The 25,765-nt window shown below is 56.3% G+C and overlaps 1 protein-coding gene across 3 annotated transcripts in view; it reads right to left on the reverse strand.

Annotated features, from left to right (window-relative positions):
- Nucleotides 1-3,712: 3,712 nt before the first annotated feature.
- The window catches only part of LOC311511568 (leucine-rich repeat and fibronectin type III domain-containing protein 1-like), a 61,510-nt gene continuing 39,457 nt past the window's right edge, over nucleotides 3,713-25,765 (reverse strand). For 2 of the 3 annotated variants that reach the window (XM_084612261.1, XM_084612260.1), the window contains exons 2-4: nucleotides 21,319-21,376; nucleotides 9,920-11,328; nucleotides 3,713-6,016 (exon numbers count right to left, since the gene is read on the reverse strand). In XM_084612261.1, coding sequence (XP_084468387.1) covers nucleotides 5,191-6,016; nucleotides 9,920-11,295 — 2,202 coding nt within the window. In that variant the 5' untranslated portion in view covers nucleotides 11,296-11,328; nucleotides 21,319-21,376 and the 3' untranslated portion in view covers nucleotides 3,713-5,190. The remainder of the gene's footprint in view (nucleotides 6,017-9,919; nucleotides 11,329-21,318; nucleotides 21,377-25,765) is intronic. The other variant, XM_084612262.1, reaches the window with a different exon arrangement.

Below are 25,765 nucleotides of genomic sequence, written 5' to 3' on the forward strand. Positions count from 1 at the left end.
GGCTCCGCCGGTTACTCACCTTCACCGGTCAGATTGGCTTGAACTTCCGGCCGCTGGGTCTTGCGCTGCCGAGATCGCCACCCCATTGGGAACTGAGCTTTGATCCTAGGGAAGCCAGGTCTCTTCTCCTGCCTTCCCTCACCCGGCTCCTGGGGTCCCTTCTCCCGTCAGGACGGATCATTGTGGGGAAGCATTTGGTTGGGCGAGCTGGCCAGGATCTTTCCGTGACCCCCTGGGGCGGGTGGGTTACCGGGCCCAGATCCACGGATGATTTGAGCCTGGTCCAGCACCAGCCCCCTGGCTGATTAGCTCACGACGTAGAAGCCCCTGCTGCAGACAGTACCTCCGGCATGCCAGCCAACCCGTGCCCTTCCCAGCGTGTCAGACGAGCTCTGCGCAAGCCGGGACTTTTGTCTCCATCTCCGCCGGCTGCTGAGCCAGCAAGAGACATTGCCTCGCCGCATCTTGTCTCTCTGCTTCCCTGGGACCAACGACACAGTTGCAACACTTCCACGGCACTGCAGGGGGTGCAGTAACTGGAGGGGTCGGAAGTGATGCATTGTGGGACAGTAGCAGGAGGACAGGGCAGGGGGGGCGACTGTGGGAAGTGGGAGGACGGTAAGAATCCCTGGCTCTTATGATTAGAGCATCCGTAGCGCTTTACAATGGATTATTAGCCCCCTTTTATCGCTGGGGAAACTGAGGCACGGAGCAGGACAGGGACAAGTTCACCCAGCAGGCCAGTGGCAGCGCGCTGAGTCTGAGTGCAGTGCTCTGTCCACTAGGCCGCACTGTAGCAGCCCTTGATTGTCAGGTCACGGGACCAGGCGTCAGAGGGAGCAGCTCTGATGGGAAACTCTCCTGAGCCTGAGCCTGTGTCCTCCCACCCCAGTAGTGCCAGCCCCGTGACCACAGGGTGCTCCCGCCAGGCATTGGGGGTTTGTGGCTGGCTGGGGCTCAAGGGCCATTGCTGGCGTATGGCCCCCGGGCATCCCCCAAACCAGCCTTTCCAAATCTCCCTCGAGCTCCATGTCTTCGTCACCTCGCCCTAATCCAGGCTGCAGCGCTGGGCTCCGCCTGCGGTTTGGTTCTCCGCCGCGGCGCCCCCAAGCCGACTACGCCCTTTCTCTGCTCACACAGCCAGGAGGGACGGATTGGCCCCCAGGTCATCAGGTACTGAGCTGGTTCCTCCAGGCAATGTGCCTGCTCAGAGGGGAACCCAGGAGTCCAGGATCCCACCGACCTGCTAGCTCCATTGCATGCTCCTCACGGAGATGGGAATAGAACCCAGGAATCCTTATTCCCATCCCCTCCAGCCAGCTCCCCCTAGAGGGGAAAGGCCTTATATCCCATTCCCCGCCCCCCTGAGCCAGCTAATTATTTCTTGAAGATTTTATACATTTCCAGCATGGTTTAGCTATTGGTGGTAAGCCAATAATAATAATAATAACGAGCTTGTTTCCGTAATAAGTTAATTATCATGGCAAATCATTAACATAACAATGAGCCTCTTTATCATAACAAGCTAATTGCAACAAGGTGCTTACTGTAGCCCCTCATTAGCATAGCAGCAAGCTAATTACCACAATAATGAGCTCATTATGGTGCATCATTAGCATACTAATTAGCTCATTTGCATGGAAGCCTCTGATCTCTTTTACTGGCTTCTCACTGGTAATTGTTCTTGGCCTTCCCATAATCGCCAAGACATCACAAACGTATAAAAGAACCAGACAGGGGTCACACTGAGTCCTGTATTTCACTTCCTGGAAATTAGTCAAAGCCAGTTCATCAGGGATTAGTCATCTGTGCATTGAGCCAACGAAAAGTTACAATGTCACATCACAATGGGGTGGTGTCATGTTGAGATGTCGGAGGTCGCATCAGGTTGCCCTGACCCAAAAAAAGACCAGGAGCTGGGATCTTGTGACCTAAATATCTTACCAAGCTGGGCTTGTTTTTTAATCTTCCTGGTGAGATCTACCAGACAAGACAAGTTTGACGTTTGTCCTCAGCTGCTTCTGAGTGAACCCAGGGAAGTCTTTCCAATGGTAGTGTGGGTAGGGTTTTTTTTGGGGGTGGCGGGGGGGGGTCTCTCTTTAGACTAACCCAAAAGCAGCCGGCTGATTGCCTGCGAACTTTCCACCCCAGCGCATGGAAACCTGCCGCCTGGATGGGAAACACTTGGGAAAGTTATGAGCAATTGGAAAAAAGGGAAGAAAGAATTCACAGCAAGAAGGGTTGTTAGCTGGGTGGATTGGACTAAAGTTATGGGAAAGATGGGCGGCGGTGGGGGGGCGGGATTAAGGCCAGATCAGAGACTGACTCACAGGCACGTTGTAGGAGCTCTTCTTGTTGCATCTGCCAATGGCTTCAGTGAACTGCTCAGCGTCCCATAAAATGCAAGGAGCTGGGCTCTCCGGGGAGCTCCCGTGCCTTGCTCATCCAGCTGCTCCGGCCGCTCAGCCTGCCATCCGGGCTCTGCGGCCTGGCACTGCACCGTGCGGCTTGGGGGGCGGGGGAGAGAGTGACGGCAGCGCTGAGAGCTGGACAGGCTGGGCAGGCCAGGGGGGCAGAACCTGGCTGGCTGACACAGCCCCCAGGACACGCGGGAGCTGATCAGCACCGTGCAACGCATCCCCTACTGCCTGTGTGCAGGCAAACTCACAAACACTACTCCTAAGACACACACACACACTGCCCCAATCGGTACACACACACACACACACACACACACACGTCGGCTCTGCCCTTCACCGGCTGTATCTTCACAGCGACTGTAATTTCACAGGGTGTCCCCGGTGCCCTGCCCCCTTCCCGGCCCAGGGGAGGCTGAGTTCTGGGGCGGGCGCACAGGCCAGGGGCACCTTCCTGGCCCTTCCTTCAACGTGGCAACCTCCCCCCGGCTCCACCCATCTTCCGCCCCCAGCAGCTTTCCTGCGCCCAGCGAGCGGGGTCAGTGCCCAGCCACTGTGGGGGGACTCCCAGCTACTGCAGTCCTGGCCTCTCCCAGCAGGGGGCGCTGTGGGGAGTGGGGCAGGGGCACTGGCTATGGGGGGAGCTCCCAGCTACTGCAGTCCTGGCCTCTCCCAGCAGGGGGCGCTGTGGGGAGTGGGGCAAGAGCTGGGTGTGGGGGGAGCTCCCAGCTGCTCCAGTGCTGGCCTGTCCCAGCAGGGGGTGCTGTGGGGAGTGGGGCAGGGGCACTGGCTATGCGGGGAGGGCCCTTCCGGCTACTAATTCCATGTTCATGGACGTGCCGTTCTGGGCTCATCCTGTCTCCGCCAGGCGGGCAGGACGGGACCGGAGCCGGTGGGTGGCGAGATGGGCAGCAAACGATGTAGCCGACAGGGTCCAAAAGAACCGGCTCCGCCCTCCCCTCTTTGCTCGGCTCTTGGGCTTGTTAATTAGTAACATTTGCATATATTTCCATAGCCCCAAAGGCCTCAGTAGCCCACCTGTAGCCCCCCAGCACCCAGGTTACCCCCCGCCCCCAACCTGCCTGGATCCCAGCTGGTCTCTCGTCACCCCCACACCACTGATGGATTTGCCCTCAGACACCTGCTCTCCGACGCCCACCTTTTCCATCTGTGCCCCCCCTCGCCCTGTCTGGGCACCACCCCCATCCCCTCCCCCGCCTTGCTCTCTGCGCCTGCCCCCCCCACTCTGCCTCCAGCCCCCACCCCTGACATGACAGACACAGGCCAGACCCCGCTGCAGTTCACACATAAAAGGTTTTAATCACCTCCTGAAAAGGGGGGGCCATGCCCCAAAAGGGGACAGTGGGGGGGAGAGGGATCGGGGAGGGATGAGGAAATAAGGAGGTTCAGGGGGCAGAGGGCACAGGTTTTTAATGTAAAAACTTGTGTTCGATACTCAAACAGCATTTTCCTTTTAAAAAGTCATGATGGGGGAAGGATGATGGGAAATGGGGTACGGTGGAGGGGTTAGGGGATGGATGGGGAATGGGTTACAGCTATGGGAGCTGGGGTGGATGGAGAGGAATGGGGTACAGCTGTGGGAGCTGGGTGGATGGAAGTGAATGGGGTACAGCTGGGGAGGTTGGGGGAAGGATGGGGAATGGGGTACCACTGTGGGGGATGGGGGGATGGAAAGGAATGGGGTACAGCTGTGGGGGTGGGGGGATGGATGAGGGATGGGGTACAGCTGTGGGAGCTGGGGTGGATGGAGAGGAATGGGGTACAGCTGTGGAGGCTGGGAAAAGGATGATGAATGGGGTACCACTGGGGGGGGCTGGGTGGATGGATGGGGAATGGGGTACAGCTGGGGAGGTTGGGAAAAGGATGATGAATGGGGTACCACTGGGGGGGGCTGGGTGGATGGATGGGGGATGGGGTACAGCTGGGGAGGTTGGGGGAAGGATGGGGAATGGGGTACTGCTGGGGGGCTGGGAGAGATGGTGGGGGATGGCTCTAGGGGTTGGGCAGGTTGTGGAGGGATGGTGGGGGAATGGGGTACTGCTGGGGGGCTGGGGTGGATGGAAGGGGAGGGCACGGGGTGTAGGGGGGAGTTTGCTAGAATGGGGTCCAGTTTGGAATAACAGGGAAAAGGGCGATGACTTTTTCGATACTGAATACACTGAACACAGAAAATGATCTAGACCAGCCAGATACAATAAATAGGCCCCCCACAGTCTGTGTCGGGGAGCAGGTGCCTGTCGCCCCCTTCCCAGAAACACTTGGCGGGGGCAGGGGGAAATAGGTTTATTTTGGAACTAAACTCTGCTCCGCCCCCCATCCCGGACAATTATTAATGCATAAAGATTTACTCAAGGTAAAAGGATCTTTGTAATTTCGTGTCATCTGTGCATTTGTCTTTGCTAGTCCTGCTCTGTCCTTCCCCTGCCGCCCGGCGCAGATGGGGTGGAGGGGGGTCTCTGGAAACAGCCCCCCCACACCCCTTCCTCTCCCTGCAGCCGGACCGTCCCCTCCTTGCCCAAATGCTTGCGTTCGCTCCGTCCGTCGGGTGGTGTTTTCAGTCTCCGTCCTCCGTCTCTGCTCTTTAAGGCACCGCAGCGGAAGAGAGCCGGCATCGGCGGGATCGGCGCAGGACCCCCCGTCTGGGGCGGGTGGGTGAAACCGGAGCCGTCCCCTCCAAGCCCCCGGGGAACTGGTTGTGCGCCCCGTGGGCCCGACGAAATTGCCACCCCCGCAGCCCGCCCCGGGGCCCGTCTCAGACGGTGCTCTCCAGCATCCACTCGGTGCTGCTGAAGGTGACCCGGCGTTGGCTCAGCGGGCAGCCCTCCGCGTTCAGCTGGGACGTGGACATGTGCCGTTTTGTCCGTGCCCGGCGCGGGTAGCTGTGGCTCTGAAACAGAGAATAGTCCCCGTCGAAGGAGTGACGGTGGTGGTGAGTCCTCGACAGCTCCCGGGGAAAGAGGCCCACGCTGCCCAGCGTGGCCCGGTGCTGGCCGCCCGGCCCACTGTCCCGGAGGAGACCCAAGGAGCTGGTCACGCTGCTTTCGGGCTGGCCCTCCTCCGAGGACAGCAGGGCCACAGTCTGGAGGTCTGCACCTGGCTTGGGGTCTCTCTTGTCCGGTTCGGGGGTGATGGGCGTGTCCTTCTTGGGCTCCGCCTCCATAGGCCCCGCCTCCTTAGGCCTCGCCTCCTGGAAGGTCTCGTATTTGTCCTCGGCGGGCTTGGAGGCCGGGGGCTGCCCGCCGTTGGTCTGGGAGTAGACGTTGCTGACCTTGGCTTTCTTGGGCCCCTCGTGCCCGCCGTGGACCTTGTAGCGGATCATGAGGATGATGATGAAGACCAGGACGGAGGCGACGATGATCCCGCCGATGATGATGATCATGGTGCCGCCCAGGAACTGGGTGTGCAGGGCGTGGCACTGGGCCGTCTCGCCCTCCGTGGTGAACTGGACGCAGCCCACCACCCTGGTGGCCGTCAGCGCCGTCACCCCGTCGTCGTAGACGGCCAGCACACACAGGTCGTAGGCCCGCCCCGCCGCCAGGTCGTTCACCAGGAAGGCCCGGCTGGACGGGGGGATCATCCTGGGAGAGGGGAGACACTGGTTAATTGCTGGGACAGCCCCTTGCCCCGTAGCCCAGGCCTCAGCCCCCTGGCACATCCTAGGGATATAACCCTAACCTCATAAAGCTCTCTGGGGTAGTGACCATCTTCCTGCTCTGTGTTCGTACAACATCTTGCGCCGTAGGGTCCTGGTCCATAACTAAGAGTGCCAGGTGCTACTGTGACACCCCCCTAATAGTGATAAAATGTACAGCTCCTGGCACAACAGGACCCCTAGTTATGGGCTAGGACCCCATTGTGCAAGGTGCTGTATATTTTATCACTATTAGGGGTGCTACGGTAGCACCTAGGCACTCTATTTATGGGGCAGGACCTTCTGTGCTGCCGTAATGTACATTTTATTGCTATTAGGTGTATTATGGGCAGAACCAAGGCTCCAACCCCATAACTAGAGTGCCTAGGTGCTATCATAATACACCTAATAGCAATAAAATGTACAGCACCTAGCACAATAGGGCCCTGGCCCACAACTAGGACTCCTACCATGACATTAACTGTCATCTGTAACCTATCATTTAAATCAGCTTCTGTACCAGACGACTGGAGGGTAGCTAATGTGACGCTAATTTTTAAGGAGGGCTCCAGAGGTGATCCCGGCAACTACGGGCTGGTAAACCTGACTTCAGTACTGAGCAAACTGGCTGAAACTACAGTAAAGAACAAAATTGTCAGACACAGAGATGAACCTAATTTGTTGGGAAATAGTCAACATGGTTTTTGTTTAGGGAAATCAGGCCTCACCAGTCTACTAGAATTCTTTGAGGGGGTCAACAAGCATGTGGACAAAGGAGATCCAGTGTATACAGTGTATTTAGATTTTCAGAAACCCTTTGACAAGGTCCCTCACCAAACGCTCTTAAGCAAAATAAGCAGTCATGGGATAAGAGGGCAGGTGCTCTCATGGATCGGTAACTGGTTAAAAGACAGGAAACAAAGGGTAGGAATAAATGGTCAGTTTTCAGAATGGAGAGAGGTAAATAGTGGTGTCCTCCAGGGGTCTGTACTGGGCCCAGTCCTATTCAACATTTTCATAAATGATCTGGGAAAACGGGTAAACAGTGAGGTGGCAAAATTTGCAGATGATACAAAACTACTGAAGATAGTTAAGTCCCAGGCAGAGTGCGAAGAGCTACAAAAGGATCTCTCAAAACTGGGGGACTGGGCAACAAAATGGCAGATGAAATTTAATGTTGATAAATGCAAAGTAATGCACACTGGAAAGTGTAATCCCAACTCTACATATACAATGATGGGGTCTAAATGAGCTGTTACCACCCCAGAAAGAGATCTTGGAGTCAGTGTGGAGAGTTCTCTGAAAACATCCACTCAATGTGCAGCGGCCGTCGAAAAAGCCAACAGGATGTTGGGAATCATCAGGAAAGGGAGAGAGAATAGGACAGAAAATATCATGTTGCCTCTATATAAATCCATGGTTCGCCCACACCTTGAATCCTGCATGCAGATGTGGTCGCCCCATCTCAAAAGAGATATATTGGAATTGGAAAAGGTTCAGAAAAGGGCAACAAAAATGATTAGGGGGATGGAACAGCTTCTGTATGAGGAGAGATCAATAAGACTGGGACTTTTCAGCTTGGAAAAGAGGCGACTAAGGGGGGATGTGATAGAGGTCTATAAAATCACGAGTGGTGTAGAGAAAGTAAATCAGGAAGTGTTATTTACTCCTCCTCATAATGCAAGAACAAGGGGCCATCAAATTAAATTAATAGGCAGCAGGTTTAAAATAAACACAAGAAAGTATTTTTTCACGCAACACACTGTCAACCTGTGGAACTCCTTGCCAGAGGGTGTTGTGAAGGCCAATACTATGATGGGGTTCAAAAGGGAGTTAGATAGATTCATGGGGGATAGGTCCATCAATAGCTATTAGCCAGAATGGGCAGGGACGGTGTCCCAAGCCTCTGTTTGCCAGAAGCTGGGAATGGGCGATAGGGGCTGGATCACTTAATGATAACCTGTCTGTTCATTCCCTCTGGGACACCTGGCACTGGCCACTGTCGGAAGACAGGATATTGGGCTTGATGGACCTTTGGGTCTGGTCGTTCTTATGTTCTTATGTTCATAATACACCTAATAGTAATAAAATGTACAGCACCTGGCACAATGGGAGGCCTAGTTATGGGCTGGGACCTTCAGTGCTACCATAATCGCCTAATAGCAATAAAAAATTCAGGTTCAGGGGAGTGCTGGGTTTGGGCCAGTTTCGCCGGCCTGTTTGTGTCCTGAACATCCGCGAAGTAGTAATAATAATTCCGAAGAGGCTATAATTGTCTTTTCTTTTTTGACCTTTCGCTTGAAAATTTCTGCCAAATTTAAAACCTACAATAAGAAGCCCTCCCTTTTGAAAGAAAATGGTTTCTTTGACCGGCCATGATTTTTTTGGTTTGCTGAAAAATTCAAAACACATTTTAATTTCAGTTGGTCCGGAATCAATTTCCCCCCCGCCCCCCAATTTTTTTGAACCTGCCAGCAAACCAAAAAATCTGTTATTTGTACAGCTCTACTTGTGGTCCGTGACAGCCCCCGTGCCTCACCCTAGAGGCAGCTGCATCTCACTGCTGAGCACAGGATCTTTGTATAAACAGTTGTGATGCCCCACCCCAAAGGCGGCTGCATCTCCGCAGCAGGGGAAGCAACTCCTGCACTTACCTACGCACAAAGAGTAATGTCACACACACAAGAGTGTCACAAAACACGTGTGCGCACAGGAGTGGCTCACATGCATGCACACACACACACACTGGGGAGCTCACACACATTGAGAAATGGCTTATAACGCACAGACACACCCGCACAGGATAATAGCTCACACACACACTAAGCAATGAGCAATGGCTTATAACACAGACACACACTCTCTGCTGTCCCTGTTTTCAAAGGCTGCAGAGAGAGCCATTACCCCTTTGTAATTTCCCTCCATTAACTCCCTGCCCTATGCCCCCTGCCTCCCGCTCCCACACCCTGCTGACCCAGCAGTTGGTAATCCCACCCAGGAATGGAGTCACAGGGCCCGGATTCTGCACCTCGCTGGACTGGAAACCCCGCCATGCCCTGAAACAGATTCCAGCCGCGTGGCCAGGCTTGCTACTGGTGATGACCAAAGGGTTCGGTTGCCATTCACCCCAAAGCCCAAGGCTAGCCAGGATCGCGCTACTGGAATGCAGCCACCTCTGGGGTGGAGGGCGACAGCCAGGTGCACAAGGAAGGGGGAATCTTGGGCAGAGAGGCTTGGATCTGAAGCAAAGCTGTGCCAGACCTTTAGCATCTTGTAAGCTGTGGAAATTGAGGCAGCGGCGGTGGGATTTGAACCTGTCACTCTGGGAAACCTAATTATATGGAGCCAGATAATTGGCGCTCAAAGCCCTCTGCCCTGCCCCCTCCTTCCCTGCAGCATTGTTGCTCCTGGCCTGGGTTCGCCCTGGCATTGGGGTGATCCACAGCTCTCTCCCCGCATCCCCCACCCACGGAAATTTCCAGCCAGTTTCATGGCTGTGATGCTTCCCCCAGAATTTCCCCAAGGGCAGAACTGAGAGAGACCCCCACAGGGCAGTGCAGGCTGGGAGCTAGTGAGCAGAGTCTGTCCATATCCGGCCCCTCTCCTACCCTTCCTCTGCCTCTGGCTGCACTGAGGCCAGTGGGGCTACCCGGGGATGAGAGAGGCCAGGCTTCAGTTACACCTGATGCATCGCCCACTCGTTAAGTGGTGCGTACAAGCTGGGGGTGCTATTAAGAGGATAACAACCTACTACTGCCACCAGTGACTCTTCCTTAGCACCTGCTTCTAATGCCCCTGGTTCCAGCCCTGCTGATGGCCCATGGACTCCATCCGCCAGCCCAGCCCTCACCTGTACACCAGCGAGTCATCCAGGGAGCTGTTATACTGAATCTGGTACATGCGGATGCCGGGAATGTGCCGCTCCGAGGGCCAGTGGATCACCACCGAGGTGGAGGTGAGCTCAGCCGCCACAATCTTCTTCTCCAGGTGGTTCTTGGTGTCGTTGGCACCCGACTTGGCGGAGGTGGTGATGTCGGACGAGCCGGGGTCGGGCTCCTTCATGTGGCCCGTGTTGTTGACCAGCAAGGGCAGCGGCACGATGCAGACCTCCACGGGGGCGGTGGCTTCGCCGGCGGCATTGGATGCGATGCAGGTGAAAACCCCATTGTCCTTGAGCGTGGTGATGTGCACCTCCAGTGTGCCGTTGTCGTGGACAGTGGCGCGGGTGGTGTTGTGGATCATCTTGCCGTCGGGCGCGATCCAGTGGATGGAGGGGTCGGGGTCTCCCACCGCCTTGCACTTGAGGCTGACTCCCTGGCCCTCCATGATGAAGGCCTTGGAGGAATACTGGCGTGTGATGAGGGGCTGCTCGCAGATGAACTCCTCCTCGGGGATGGACCAGAAATACTTATCCATCAGGTGCTCGGGAGAGGCGCAGGTCTCCAGGTCGTCCTCCCGCGTCAGGCGCCGGAGCCAGAGCAGCTCGCAGTTGCAATGCAAGGGGTTGCCTCCGAAGCTGATGGTCAAGGTGGACGGGTGGGAGCCCCGGACGTTCGCCAGCACCTGAGCCCGGAGGAAGAGGTTGTCCGGGGGCAGCTTCTGCAGCCGGTTGGAGGTCATGTCCAAACGCACCAGCTTGTGGAGCTGGGAGAAGGTGCCCTCGGCGATATGGTCGATGAGGTTGTGATCCAGGGTCAGGGTGTTCAGACTGACCATCTGCCCGATGGCCTCCCACGGCAGCGTCTCCAGGTTGTTGTAGGACAAATCCAGGTCCTCCACGGTGGCCAGGAACTCGTCAAAGGAGGCCGGCTGGATGTTGCTGATCTGGTTGTTGCCCAGGATGAGGTGCCGGAGGTTGCCCAGGCCTTTGAAGTGCTCGTTGCGGAGGGAGGCCAGCCGGTTGCTGTTCATATGCAAGGCGCGCAAGGCCCGCAGGTCGGAGAAGGCGTAGGGCATCACCTGGCTGATGGTGTTCCGGGAGAGGGTCAGGTGCACCAGGTTGGTCATGTTGGAGAAATCCTTGCGCCGGATGATGGTGATGAAGTTGTCCGTCAGCCGCAGCTCCACCGTGCGCCGGTCGATGGATGGCGGCACGAAGAGCAGCCCCGTCTTGGCACACAGCATGGTCAGGGTGGGCGAGATGTTCTGGCAGATGCAGCGGCCGGGGCAGTGCTGACCGTTCGCCATGGTGCCGAGCATCAAAAGGGGCAGGAGGAGTTTTTCCATGGTACTGGCCCTTGCTTCCTCCCTGCCCGGGCTCTGCGGGCAAGAGGCACAAAAATCATTGGTGACAAACCAACAGCGGCAAATCGCTTCCCAAGCGCTGTCCCCCTCTACTAGCCAGTCTAAGCATTCAGGCGGCTGCAGCCCATTCCCTCGGGGCAGCTCCGTCTCAGCGCTGGGTGAGGGATCCCTGTATAAACAGCCTCTGTGTCCCACCCCAGAGACAGCTGCATCTCACTGCCGCGCAAAGGATCTTTGTATAAAACAGCCCCTGTGCTCCACTCTGGATTCTAAAGCTCAGATGGCAGAGGTCCCGCCCAAGTGCCCCCCCCAGCTTGTGGAGCTGTGAGACCCCCCTCCCCCAGTTCGATTCCTGTGACCGACGGACCCCTCTGGGGACATCATCTTAAAAAAAAAGGGCCCCCAACGGATACTGCCTGGATCTTTTTGTGGCTAGCCGCATCCCAACGTCACCAGGAGTGGGAAATCGTGAGTCATGCCCCTAGAGAAATCGTGAGATCTTGCTCGAAAATCACGAGGGTTTACCCTAAGCGAAGCTTCAGAGCAGATCCTTTTTGTGAGTCGCCTCCTGGTTTTTGAGACGTTAGGGGTCCCGTTGCCAAGTTTTTCTCGGCCACCACCAACTTACTTATTTTTAAATGAAAGCTTAAATCCTTACAGGATCTCATGCCTCCGGGAGCTGGCAATTGAAGGAAAAACACCAGGCATCGCCAGGCTTGGGATAAAAGCATGAGAGGTGACAACGCGGCCAACACCCACTGGGTTGCTTCCTCATGCGTGATTTGCTTGGAATTTTCCAAACCCCCACCCCACCCTCCTCATTTCCCCTCCCCCCACCTGGAAGGATTTTTTGTTCTGTTTTGTTTTATTGGCCAGTTGTTTGTGGTTTGCTGGGGGTTGTTGTTTTTTTAAATTTTGCACAGTTTGCCATTTTCCAAAAATGAGACATTTTCAAACAAGGGATTTTAAAAAAAAGAAACAAAGAAACTTTATTTTTATGGGGGGGGGGCGAGAATATCCCATCATTTGGTGAAAAAAAAATCATTTTTGGAAAATTTCTATCTCCAAAAACAGAAAAAAAAATGAAAAAATCACCCCTCCCCTCCCTCCCTTTTTCATAGATTTGAACATCTGAAAAGCCAGGTATGATAGTCTAGTTTGACCTGCCCGGATATCCTGCCCCGGGGCATCAATCAGTCCATACAGCGGGCAAAATTCCATTTCTAATCACGGGCCTGTGGGTTGGGGTGTTCCTTTCAGCCCCCATGTTCCCCTCAATTCACCGTTGGCACAGACATTTGCTGATCTTTGTGCACAAATGCAACCCCACCTCTGCCCCCCCAATCTCAGTCACCGCCCAGCACAAACAATCTTGGTCAGGCCCTCTACACACCACTGTCATCTACCTAATAATAGAATTGCCTTGAGACCAGTCAACGATCAGAGGTGAAGACACCATTAAAAAAAAAAATCTCCCCCACCCCTTCAGAAAACCCTTGAACAGGAACAACTGGGAAACCTTCAGATCCTCAAATCCAAGGTTCCTTGTGGCCCAGACACAGTGCCTCAGTTTCCCCACTATGCTCTTCAGCCTTGGGTGTGACTTGATTCCTCTCACCAAGCCGCTTCAGAGAGTGTCTCCCACCTCCCCCACGTCTGGGGCAATGGACTGTGGCAAAGTGAGAATTTTCTATCATATTTTTATGAAGCCTATGTGTGCCTTAGTTTCCCCTATTTTTCACAAGGCTGTCGGGGTGGGGAAGAACTGTTGGATCTCTGGACAAGTGCAGCCCTCCTGTCACACCGCTGCTCACATTTCTCTGAAATAGATGTTAACTCCCTGACATGAGGGACAAATAGGGACAGGACTGATGGCTACAAAACCACGAGGGGGTGGGGGGGGCGGAGAAGGGCGATCAGGAGCTTCAGCTCACCCCCTCTCGTCACCCAAGGGCGAAGGGATGTTGGGCAGAAAGGGGACACATTCAAAGCCAGTCCCTTTCCACATGCCACGCCATTGGCCTGTGGAACTCACAGCCACATGAATCCCACCCAGGTCAGGATTCAGGGAGGGATTGCTCATGGCTCAGATATGAAGACTAGCCGGGATTAGAACAGCTCATGCTGACAAGGATGAAACAGCTTCTCCCAGGCTTACGCCGCTCTCTGGCTAATAGAGACCAGCACGAGCCCGAATGTGGGGGGCACATTGCCCCCCATCTGCTACTGTGGGGTTCTTACCCTTCCTCTGGAGCCATGCACACACCCTCACCCTGGGAGACCCCCCCAAAAACATGCTCTAGGCACGCATCCCAATATCCTCACACAATCTCTTTCCAGTGACTTTCAGGTGCCCAGTAGGAGCGTGGGGGGCTGATGCAAACTCCCAGGGCAATGAGAAGCAGCCGCACTCAGGGACCTGGCTTGCCTCTCATCCTGTCTCCATCGGGGGGAGGGCGGCTTTGACCCATCAGTATTCCCCCCACCCCACCCCCAAGCGTCTAGTCGCGGCCCAGCGCTGCGCTGTCAGCCTGCACCCTGGCAGGCAGGCTGGTGACAGGATCGCGGCTGACAGCTGCGATGTGACTTTTATCCGGAGCAGCCGAGTGTGACGGCACTGAACCGGGCCCCGGAGATGGAGCCGGCTCCAACACGTGGGGGCTCAGACACGGCCCTGGCCCCCATGGGCTCCCCAGGCTCAGAGCCGGCGCCTCCTAAAGGCCCACCATTTCCTGAGCCAGCCAGTCCCCTGTCCTGGGCTGGATCAGAGTCAGCGCCCCCTCCTGGAAGAGACTGGGACTGCGGTAACTGGGACCCACCCCAGTCTCCCCCAGCTCCAGAATCTCCCCCTGCCCCCACTCCACAAAGCAGAGGCCTGGAAACTCATCACAGAATCTCTGGCCATTGCAACAAGCCTGTCCCCTCCACTCCTTCATGCCATCCATCCCTCTAGGTCCTCAGCCTGGCCCCGCTGTCCCTGAGCACCCCTGTCCTCATGCCCACACCCCACAGCGCACCTCCCAGCCAGATGGCACCATGGCCGGGTAAAGGGATACCTGACTGTCATACCTGGCTGGCTGCATCTGTGAGGTCCGCTCCTCACACTCCTGGCCAGGGAGATCTCAGCCACCCAGCTGCGGATCCCCAGCATGGTGAGGCCACTGCCAAGCAGGCCCCGTCATGTTACCAGTCTTTCCTTGGAGACGCAAGCCTCAGGGGGCAGGGGGTGTCTTTGCAAGCACCTAGCCTGGCACATGGGGGTATCTACGAACTTCCAGATCCACCCCCACCAAACTAAGGGGAGCCCCACTGCAAACCGTAGGCTCTCATCTCCTTGACCAAGGAGATTGCCACCAGCATCTCCATTTTGCAAGTTGGGGAAACTGAGGCACAGAAAGAGTAGCGAGCAGCCAGTCAGCAGAAGAGCCAGCATTAGAACCCAGGCATCCTGCGTGCCTGTCCCATCCTCTTCACACTGGGCCAAGCAGCTGCTGTGGAATAAGGTTACACTTGAGAGAAATTGTGACCCAGTGCAGAAATGCTCAGTACCCTGGTTCCAGTCATAGAATCAGAGAAGATTAGGGTTGGAAGAAACCTCAGGAGGTCACCTAGTCCAATCCCCTGCTCAAAGCAGGACCAACCCCAACTAAATCAGTCTGGTCTCTGTCACTTCTCTGCTGGGTGAGCTTGGGCAGGTCATCTCGCCACTCTCTGCTTCAGTTTCCCCACTCAGTCTTTAGCTGTCAAGACTGTGAGCACTTTGGGGGCAGGGATTGTCTCTCACTTGGGGTCTGTGCAGCACCCAGCCTGACAGGGGACCCCATCTGATCTCGGCCGGCATCTGGCACAGCACCTGGCCTGACGGGGGACTCCCCAGTCATGGCCGGGGTCTGACACAGCGCCCGGCCCGAAGGGGGACCCCCCACCCTACTCATAGCCGGGGCTTTTAGGTGCTACACTTAATAATAATCCAACACAGGTGACGAGGAAAGTTTCACCCTCAGCCACACACTGACCACCCCGCTCCAACTGGCTGCGATTTGAGAACTGGGGGGCTAATTCCTAGTCCCCGCTGTCTGTACCATGATCTTGTTTCACAGGCAATTCGAGGGGCGGGGGGAAGAAAGCACCATACGAACTGCAATGGAGGGAGGGTCCTGAGTCGTTATGGTTCAGTGTTTTATAAAGGGGAAAGCAACGCTCGTTATACCCTACAATCCCACCACCCCCACCACGTTTTTAACCCCCCTGGGGAGCTGCCGTCCTAAGAGGAGTCACACACCCGAGACATGAGTAAGAGCCTCTGCTGCTCATCATTGCAGTATCTGAGCACCTCCCAGGCTGCAGTGTATTTATTCACACTACCCCATCCCCACAGGAACACCATTGTACTGATGGGGAAACTGAGGCATGGAGCGGCTGCTCAAGGAGGTGCATCAGTGGGAAAGCCGAGACACTAGTGCCCTAAGTCTGGCGCCATCCTGCCGCTCTCAAGCAGCTGCTTAATGCCGAGCAGTTTCACGAAAGACCAGAATGCAACTCAGGAGTCCTGACAGCCAGTTAGCTTGGTTCAAACCTCTACATGCCACTCCCCTCCCAGAGCTGGGGATAGAAACCAGGAGTCCTGGCTTCCAGCCCCCCTGCTCTAACCACTAGACCCCACTCCCCTCCCAGAGCCAGGGATAGAACCCAGGAGTCCTGGCTTCCAGTCCCCCCAGCTCTAACCAACCAGACCCCACACCCCAGAGCCAGGGATAGAACCCAGGAGTCCTGGCTCCCAGCCCCCTAGCTCTAACCAACCAGACCTCCCCTCCTCAGAACCAGGGATAGAACCCAGGCATCCTGGCTCCCAGCCCCACCTGCTCTAACCACTAGACCCCACTCCCCTCCCAGAGCCAGGAATAGAACCCAGGAATCCTGGCTTCCTGCCCGACCCCGATCTAAACCCTAGAACACCGCCCCTGTGTGCGGACGAAAACAACCCCTGCTGTTGCCAGGCAGATGTGGATCGAAGTCAGCGGCCTGCTCTGAGCCTGTATCTCTCTTTCTCTCCCCAAGGAGAAGAGCCTCAATTACACCGAGCGAGCGAGCGAGCAATGGCAGGGAAGAGAGAGAAATGGAGGGCGGGGGAAGAGGCTACAGCCCCTGCCCTGCTAAGCTCAGCTGGTCAGCCACAGCCCCTCCCCACGACTGGGAGCCAGACCCCGCTAATCCGAGTGCCCCCTCCCAGCACCTTATCATGGGGGGAAGATAGGAGCTACAGAGGGCATGGCTGGGACTTTTACTATGGTGGGGGTGTCATAAGCTCAGCTGCCATGGTGCACCCCCTGCTGGCCGAGCCTGGCGGGGCAGGCACGCCCTGCCTCCGTTTCCCCTCCCCCAGGCGTTTGGTCTTTCCCAGGTCACTCTCAGCGTGAAATCCCCTCCCAGGATAACAGGCCAGGCAAACAAACAGTCAGTTCCTCCACCCGGCTCAGATGCCTCTTCACCCGCCTCCCGGACTCCCGTTCCCACGCCGGGGCCCGAGCCCTGACTCCCAGGAGCCCCTCCCCCCAGACCAGCACCACTTATTCCCCATAGTTCGTGCCCCCGCCCCCCTGCGTTCTCTGCCCTTTGGTGGGGCCCAGACATTTCTCAGGCTGGCTGAAATCCCAATGAGTCCTGGCTCTTAGGCTGGCAAACAGCAGACTGTACATGGCTGGCTACCCCAGCACACTGCCCCATTACGGGGCTGTGGGGGCGGGGCGGGGGTAGGTACAGAAAGAGCATCAATGGAGCTTTTATTGTGGTGGGGGGGTACGAGTTGCATAGCGCACGGTTGGCTGCTATTGTGGCGGGGTATTACAAATGCCGTGATGGAGGTCGGCGTGTCAAACAAGAGCCATCCATGCCTTTCTGCTGGCATAACCCCGCCCTAGGCCCGGCAGTGCTGAGGGGCTGTGCCTCTATTGGGGTCCATCCAGGCCCTCTTCTACCCCCGCAGACAATTCCCAGACGGGGGTGTGACGTTATTGACTTGAACTGGGACCGTATAGAACACTGTTGCAACCAAGGTCCCGTAGTGGCACCAGATCTTGTATAAAGGGGGTCAGATAAAGTGTCTAAGACAAGGTCATGGTTGGCTGGTTATGATGACGTGTAGGGCATGTATCATTTTTGTATTTAAAGATATAAGTATTGGTTCTAGACTCTCTGTATTTCAAACTTGTGCTCTGCTTCTGGGGGACACCCCAGACAAGTTGGTCTCAGCTCTGCCTAGCCTGCTGGACGGCCCATTAAGGACCATCCACTGTACAACGGACCCACTGAGAAAAGGCAGACACGCCTGGCGACTCAGCAAGGTGTGCAGGGACCTGCCTGTGGACAGAACTTGGAGGTTTTTCCAGGCCGTGTGCTGGGCAGCTTGTCTTTGGGACAAAGAAAGAAAGACCACATGGCAAGAGACTATAAAAGGCTTCTGCAGCTCCTCCATCTTGTCTTCAATCCTGCTTCTGACCTCTGGAGGGACTTTGCTACGCTGAAACTTTGAACCAAGGACTGAAAGACCCATCCCAGCTGTGGATGGACTCCAGAGACTGGATCTGAACCTGCCGTTTATTCCATCCCTGCGACAAGCCTGAACCAAGAACTTGGCCAGGACTGTATGGAATTGATTTCATGTAACCAATTCTCGCTCTCATCTGTATCTTTTTCCTTTTATGAATAAACCTCTAGATTTTAGATTCTAAAGGATGGGCAACAGCGTGATTTGTGAGTAAGATCTAACTTGTATATTGACCTGGGTCTGGGGCTTGGTCCTTTGGGATCGAGAGAACCTTTCTTCTTTTACTGGGGTGTTGGTTTTCATAACCATTTGTCCCCATAACGAGTGGCGCTGGTGGTCATACTGGGAAACTGGAGTGTCTAAGGGAATTGCTTGTGTGACTTCGGGTCAGCCAGTGGGGTAAAACCAAAGTCTTCTCTGTCTGGCTGGTTTGGTTTGCCTTAGAGGTGGAAAAACCCCAGCCTCGGGCTGTAACTGCCCGGCTTGAAGCAATTTGTCCAGAATTGGCACTCTCAGTTGGGTCCCGCCAGAACAGGCATCGTTACAGGGGGTAGCTGCGCCATGCCAATGGATGGCACAGCAGGGACACAGCCGTGGGCGCTCATTTAGACACACATCTTAGCCGGCCCACGTTCACAGCCCCGCCGCACTGACGCCTCTGTTTATGGAGGAGCTGGGACAGAAGCACCCTCCTCCTCACCAGCTGTTCTCAGGGGCTATATTTAGGAACAGAACCCAGGTGTCCTGACTCCCAGCACCCCCTGCTCTACCCAGCCTGGCTTCCCGACCCTTCCATTGATAGAATGGGGTGCGCCCCCTCTCCGGCCCGTACAGCTGTCTGCAGCCCTGAGCCCCGGAGATAGGACCATTAATTTTTCACAAGGCCCAACAAGCTAGAAGTGGAAGCTAGCTGCTCCGCACAGTGGCATGGGCACTAACCCTGTAAGCATGATAATCCAATCCCGTAATATACCAGCGAGCGGAGTAACGAGGCAGAGGAGGGAGTGGGAGCTGTCCCCCGATGGATGGAAGCGGACTGCATTTCATAGGACCTATACCACAGACATCAGCCTGGGGTGGGGGTGGGGGGTGGGGTGAATTCTCCATGATGGCACAAAAGGCTCCTCCCCGAGGAGCAGCTTTGGAATTGAATAAAGCTAAACAGAATTAAGGCCCCTTTAATTCTGAATCAGAGCGTCCACAAAGGGTTTAACTAACCCATTTTAAGAGTTCATTTGGATTAGCTCCCCCTGTAGACAAGCAAGGGTCTGTCGCAGTTTGCTGCCAATGCAGGATTCAGATCCCCTTGGAACCTGGGGTGCCAGCCTGGGGAGGAGTCGCCCGGGCCAGCTGGGACATAGCCAGATAGGCAGCCATCACCCAGCTGTTCCAGGGTCTGGGAAGTGGGTTACCCTGCCATTGCCATTCACATCATTTCCTGCCGGTGTTTCCCTCCGCAGATCCCTTCAAACAGCCATCAGGCCGGTTAACATGGCACCGATCAGCCGGGGGGGCAGAGCGTTCTCATAACAAACGTACCACCCTCCTCCGCCCCAAGACACAACCCTCGGGCTGTCTCATCTGCTTAGACGGGCAGCGCTCTGGGACAGGGACCCACTTTGTGTTCTGCGTCTGTACAGCACCTGGCGCCCTGGTCCAGGAGTGGGGGCGCCTGGGTACTACAGTAAAACACCTAATAGCAACAAAAAACGTACAGCTCCTGGCACCATGAGGATTTGGTGCATGCCTGAGGCTCCTAGGTGCTACCGTAATACAACTAATAGCAACAGAAATGTACAGCGTGTAGTGCCATGGAAGCCGGGTCCATGACGGGAGCACCTAGGTATTACTGTAATACACCTAATAGGAATAAAAAGGTACAGCCCCTGGCATAATAGGGTCCTGGCCCGTGCCTGCAACAGAACCTTGCAACCCTGCTGTTAATCACTCAACACCCTCTCAAATTCTGAGTAATTCTTTAAAATATTCTAACCCTACTGCGTACGTCTAAATCGAATGAATTATCATTTTAAATAAAAGCCGGCTTACTTGCATTAGTCTTTCATCAGCCAAAAGCGCGGTGTTCCCATTCATGTATTCCTAATGCCGTCTAAAATAAACCAGTTAAGGAACCACTGCTCTGGGCTCTGAAACCTCCGGGGAACAGACTGGGCGAGACAGCCAGGAGTCAAGCACAGAATCTTCTGATTCCAATAATCAATGGCAATGTTTTAAAGTATTGGCGAGATGCCCACCACTGTGGCTGGCACCCCAAGGACTGAACTCGGGTGTTCCAGGGCTAACAGCACAGGTGGCTCTGGCTTCAGTTAAAGCTTCCAAGGCAGGGCCATCCCTGACCCTCTTCTCTGCAGATGTCACACACACTGGCCAGTTGGTCCCCCCCGTGTCTAGCCTAGCGGTAATGCAGCACATGTCTGAGAAGGGCCTACATGCGTTCATCGGCGTTCAGCTTTAGAATCATAGAAGATCAGGGTTGGAAGGGACCTCAGGAGGTATCTAGTCCAACCCCCTGCTCAAAGCAGGACCAATCCCCAACTAAATCATCCCAGCCAGGGCTTTGTCCAGCCGGGCCTTAAAAGCCTCTAAGGAAGGAGATTCCCCCACCTCCCTAGGGAACCCATTCCAGTGCTTCACCACCCTCCTAGTGAAATAGTGTTTCCTAATATCCAACCTAGACCTCCCCCACCGCAACTTGAGACCATTGCTCCTCCTTCTGTCATCTGCCACCACTGAGAACAGTCTAGATCCATCTTCTTTGGAACCCCCTTTCAGGTAGTTGAAAGCAGCTATCAAATCCCCCCTCACTCTTCTCTTCCGCAGACTAAATAACCCCAGTTCACTCAGCCTCTCCTCATAACTCATGTGTTCCAGACCCCTAATCATTTTTGTTGCCCTTCACTGGACTCTCTCCAATTTGTCCACATCCCTTCTGTAGCGGGGGGCCCAAAACTGGACACAATACTCCAGGTGTGGCCACACCAGTGTCGAATAGAGGGGAATAATCACTTCCCTCGAGCTGCTGGCAATGCTCCTACTAATGCAGACCAATGTGCCATTAGCCTTCTTGGTGACAAGGGCTCACTGCTGACTCTTAACCTGCCTTCTCAGAACAGCAGCAGGGCAATGGGGTCTCCTCGCTGCTCATTGCGCCGAATGCTCCTTCCACTGAGATGGCCTGTGCCTGGCAAGCACAGAGCCTGCGAGGCCCATGCCAAGCCTGTGCCAGGCCTGCACCAGGCCCTGCAACACCCATGCCAGGTCCACCCCAGGCCCTGCAACGCCAGCCAGGCTCTGCGATGCCCTCACAAGCACAGCCCAGCTGCCCTGGGCTCGCCCTGTGCAATCTGGGCCCATCTCAGGTCACACGCGCACCCCAAATCTGGCCATGCCCTCCCCCCCTCGCCCTGCCCCCACCCAGCACATGGCACATTGGCAATTACCTCTCCTCAGGAATTCATCCCGCCTCTCGCTGGGCATGCAAGCCTTCACCGCCACTGCCTGGGGAGAGAGAGCGAGAGAGATGTCAGCAGCCATCCCGCCTGCCCCCATCATCACCCTCCCCAAGTCCAGGGGCCAGGGGCATGCGGAGATGGAGGGGGTGGGGCCTGAGGGCGAGGTGGCACGGCCTCCCCCCCATGGCATAGTGGCTCACAGCACCTAGCGCCACACCTTGGCACCACCATAATACACCTAATAGCCATAAACATGTACAGCACCTAGCACCATGGGAGCCTGGGGTGCCTCGGTGCTACCGTAATACACCTAATAGCAAAAGAAAATATACAGCACCTGGCACAATGGGAGCCTGGGCCATGATTGGGGCACCTGGTTGCTAACCTGATCTCCAGTCCTTTCTTCCTAGGGACCCTGCGGGGCCCCTTCTGCCACTGCCCCTTTTGGTCCCTGGGAGATCTCATTCTGCCCATCTTCAGGGTCAACTCCAGAGACCCACCATGCTTTCCCCAGGCCCCCCTCTCCCATCAGGAGGAATCACGCCCATCCCTCAGCTGTGCATTAGTACAGAGCCTTGAACTCAGATCCTGGACTCAGGCCCCTGGGTGTTGCGTGTCTGCCCTCGGGTTGGTCTGCAGTGGATAAGAGCCTACTGCCGCAGGCGGCTGGAGGAGTCCCTCCCTTAGCCCAATCAGTGGTGGCTGGCACTCTGCGCACTGCAAGGCTCACCCGCCACGGCAGCTCATGACAGCGGTTGTGTCATTTTCACCCTTCCAGTGCTTGTAGACATTGTCTGTCCTCGAATTTCTCCTTCTACGCGTCCAGCCAGGGGATCCCCCGTATCTCTCCATCCTTCTGTCTGTCCAGCCATCTCCCTCCAACCAGCCACCATAGTTATCCATTGCTCTAACTAGCCATCCAGCCATCTCTTTATCCCTCTATCCATCCCTCCCTCCCCAATATCTCTCCAGCCATCTCTCTCTGACCTTCCATGGCTCTACCTATCCATCCATCCACCCTTTCCTCCTATCTCTCTCTCCTCCTACCCACCATTCTCTCCATCCACAATATTTATCTACCCCTCGACCTATCCATCTGTCGGTTCATCTCTCTATCCTTCTACCTCACCTTCCGTCCCTGGTATCTCTCCATCTTTCCATCCTTCCCTCTCCATGCCAGGTCCACCCCAGACCCTGCAACGACAGCCAGGCCCTGCAATGCCTCACAAGCACAGCCCAGCTGCCCTGGACTCGCCCTGTGCAATCCGGGCCCATCTCAGGCCACACTCACGCCCCAAATCTGGCCATGCCCCCGCCACCCTGCCCACTAGTTAGCCATTGTTCTACCTTCTACCCACCCTTCCATCCATCCTCAATATTAAACCATCACGATCTATCCCTCCGTCCTTCCATCTATTCATCCATCTCTCTTTAACCTTCCCTGGGTCAAGCTAGCCTCCCATTCATCTACCACTTTATCCTTCTTTTCAGCCTTCCATTCATGCACATTTACCTATCTCTCTTCCTGTCTATTTATTCATAGTATCTGTCCATCTCTTTATCCATCCATCCACCCACCCACCCAAAGGATTTAACCATCTCTCTGTTCATCCTTCCATCGTACTTCACAAACTCTCTTTTATCTATCCAATCCCTTCTGTAGTCCCCTAGCAAATCTTTCTCTTGCTTTATTATAGCTAGCTGGCTATTTGTATTATGTAGCACCTAGGAACCATAGAATCAAAATAACTATTTACCTATTTATCCATCCATTCATCACCAGAAAGTTGAAGTTTCATGGACATTAATCAAAGCAGTGTTGCCGTGAACTCACTGTCCCAATCAGTGAGCTCACCCAGGATTATTTAGCTCAGTACAATATCCCAGTGATTTGACAGCACCCAAAATGTTCAGTTTTTCCCACTCCAGATGAAGCCGAAGGGCAGGACAGGGGTTTCGGGGAGTACGTGTGAGTGGGGGAAGCTCTCAGCACACGGGGAAGGGGTTTGAGATAGGCACATTAGTTGGATGTTCTCACTAAAAGGCTCAGTGGTGAAATGGTTCATACGGTTCTAGTGAACATCACTAGGTTTAAGAGTTGACACCCAATTGAACTGCTTAAGGTCTGAGAGGTGAAACTCAGTGGGACCTTCACTGCCAGCTTTGACCATCTTGGTTGGTTCTCTGATTGACCCGTTCTGTCTGATTGGGGCGGAGGGGAACTGACACTGCTGAGAATCTGGGATTCCCCCCTCCCTGATGCTTTGACCTCTGGGTGGACATCTTAGAGCTTTTTCCCCAGACCTTCCTCCCCCTCGCACACCCTGTGCGAATCGGGACCATCCAGAAGCGTCTCACGCCCACCTCATACCCTTGCCAATGACGGCACGAGGGGGCCAGGTGACAGGGCCCTTTGGCTCACACGGGGCAGGAGATGTGGCAGGGAAAGGCAGGCAGGCGGGCAGGCTCTGCCCCCTGGGAGAGGGCATCTAAAGCTCGGGCTGCTCACAAGCTCTCTCTGTGACGTGCTTTGAAAGCCACTGCTTGCCCGTGCCAGAGGAGATGCCCACGGCGGCAGCAGGCGAGCTGTGTTCCACCGTCACGTCACAGCCCCCGACTGGCAGTGCCATGGCACAGCGCCGGAGATCCCGCACGGCTTAGCACAGCAGGGGCTGGCTGCGCGCGTGTTTGAACGGTGGCACCTAAAAGAGCTTGTTGGAGCCCATGGTGCTGCCCTTCCCAGCAAGGGGTGTCTAGTGAGCCCGGGGACCTGCCGAGAGCCCGGGGACATGACAACCCCGCTCGGACCGGGGGGGATCTTTGTTTCAAAGGCTCTGGGAACAAGGGCGAGGGGGGGGGAGCAGGCCTGCAAAGGAAGGGAGCTCCCACCTCACCTGCTCTAACGTGAGGCAAAGACAGAAAAGGAGCCATGGAGAACAGAGAGCAGGAGGAGACTGTTGACATGAGCGCGGTTAGAGGCGGGCCGGGGGCTGGGAGCCAGGACTCCTGGGTTCTGTTCCCAGCTCTGGGTGGGGAGTGGGGTCTAGTGGTGAGAGCCTGGTGGGGCTGCAAGCCAGGACTCCTGGGTTCTGTTCCCAGCTCTGGGTGGGGAGTGGGGTCTAGTGGTGAGAGCCTGGTGGGGCTGCAAGCCAGGACTCCTGGGTCCTATTCCCAGTTCTGGCAGGGGAGTGGGGGCTGGTGGTCGGAGAGTGGGGAGCTGAGAGTCTGTCCTTGAGCTATTCCCACCTCTCCTGCTCTGTGCAAACGCAGGCAAGTCACTCCCCCGCTCTGTGTGGGGCCTTGCCCCTTGGGCAGCGCACAGTGTCAGTTTCCCTAGGGAGTGCCCCATTCCTGGGAGCCCGGCCACTCCTGGGTCACGGGGGCCACAGCAGCTATTTAACAGGCAAACTCACCCCTGCCCCATTCCAGAACAGGGCCTGAGAAACAACCCCACGCCCTGTGCTCTGGGCTCTGTGTGACGATAGACAGGGTGTCTGCCCAGGGCCCTGAGCCTCTCGGAGCTGAGGCCAGAACCCGGCCCTGCTGCGCTGGCAAGGGGGCCCTGTGAACTGAAGGCGCGCTAGAAATAAAGGAGCACGTAACAGCAGCTCTCCGCTGATCCCAGGGCAGGGGGAGGTGAATGCTTCGGGCCCGAAACCAAAGGGAACAGGCAACAAATGGAATCAACCGGGTTTCCAATTGCAGTCCCCCTGGGGGCCTCTAGAGGGCGACATGACCCACCCAAGGTCGGAGCAGCTCTGGTCCCGTCCAGCAGGGGGCAGTGGGCTTGATCTAGACCCTGGTGCTGGCGGTGGGAGAGGTGAGGCTGCACCGACAGATCCGGGGAATTAGACGGGGACCGTCGGGCTGAGGCTGGGCACGGCAGGGACAGAGCTAACCGGCGCCGGTGCCGTGCTCGAGGCCGCGGCGTGGGATCACCGGGGGATAAGGCCACTAAACCCACGGGAAGGTGAAAAGCCAGGGGGGCTTCAGCAGGACCTAGATTTTACATATTGTGCGAAAGAGGGCACGGCTGCCTAGTACCAACTGAAAGAGCAGAGCGCCCCCTACCGAGCCCCCCGCCCCGCTCCCTGCAGCCCAGCGCCCCCCCACTGAGCCCCCGCCCCACTCCCCGCAGGCCAGCGCCCCCCGCCGAGCCCCTGCCCCCTCCCCGCAGCCCAGCGCCCCCCGCCGAGCCCCCTCCCGCTCCCCGCAGCCCAGCGCCCCCCGCCGAGCCCCCCGCCACACTCCCCGCAGCCCAGCGCCCCCCGCCGAGCCCCCGCCCCCTCCCCGCAGGCCAGCGCCCCCCGCCGAGCCCCCCGCCCCACTCCCCGCAGCCCAGCGCCCCCCGCCGAGCCCCCCGCCCCGCTCCCCGCAGCCCAGCGCCCCCCGCCGAGCCCCCCGCCACACTCCCCGCAGCCCAGCGCCCCCCGCC

The sequence above is a fragment of the Lepidochelys olivacea genome (assembly GCF_965140295.1).
Source record: "Lepidochelys olivacea isolate rLepOli2 genome assembly, chromosome: 23".
NCBI classification, from domain to species: Eukaryota; Metazoa; Chordata; order Testudines; family Cheloniidae; genus Lepidochelys; species Lepidochelys olivacea.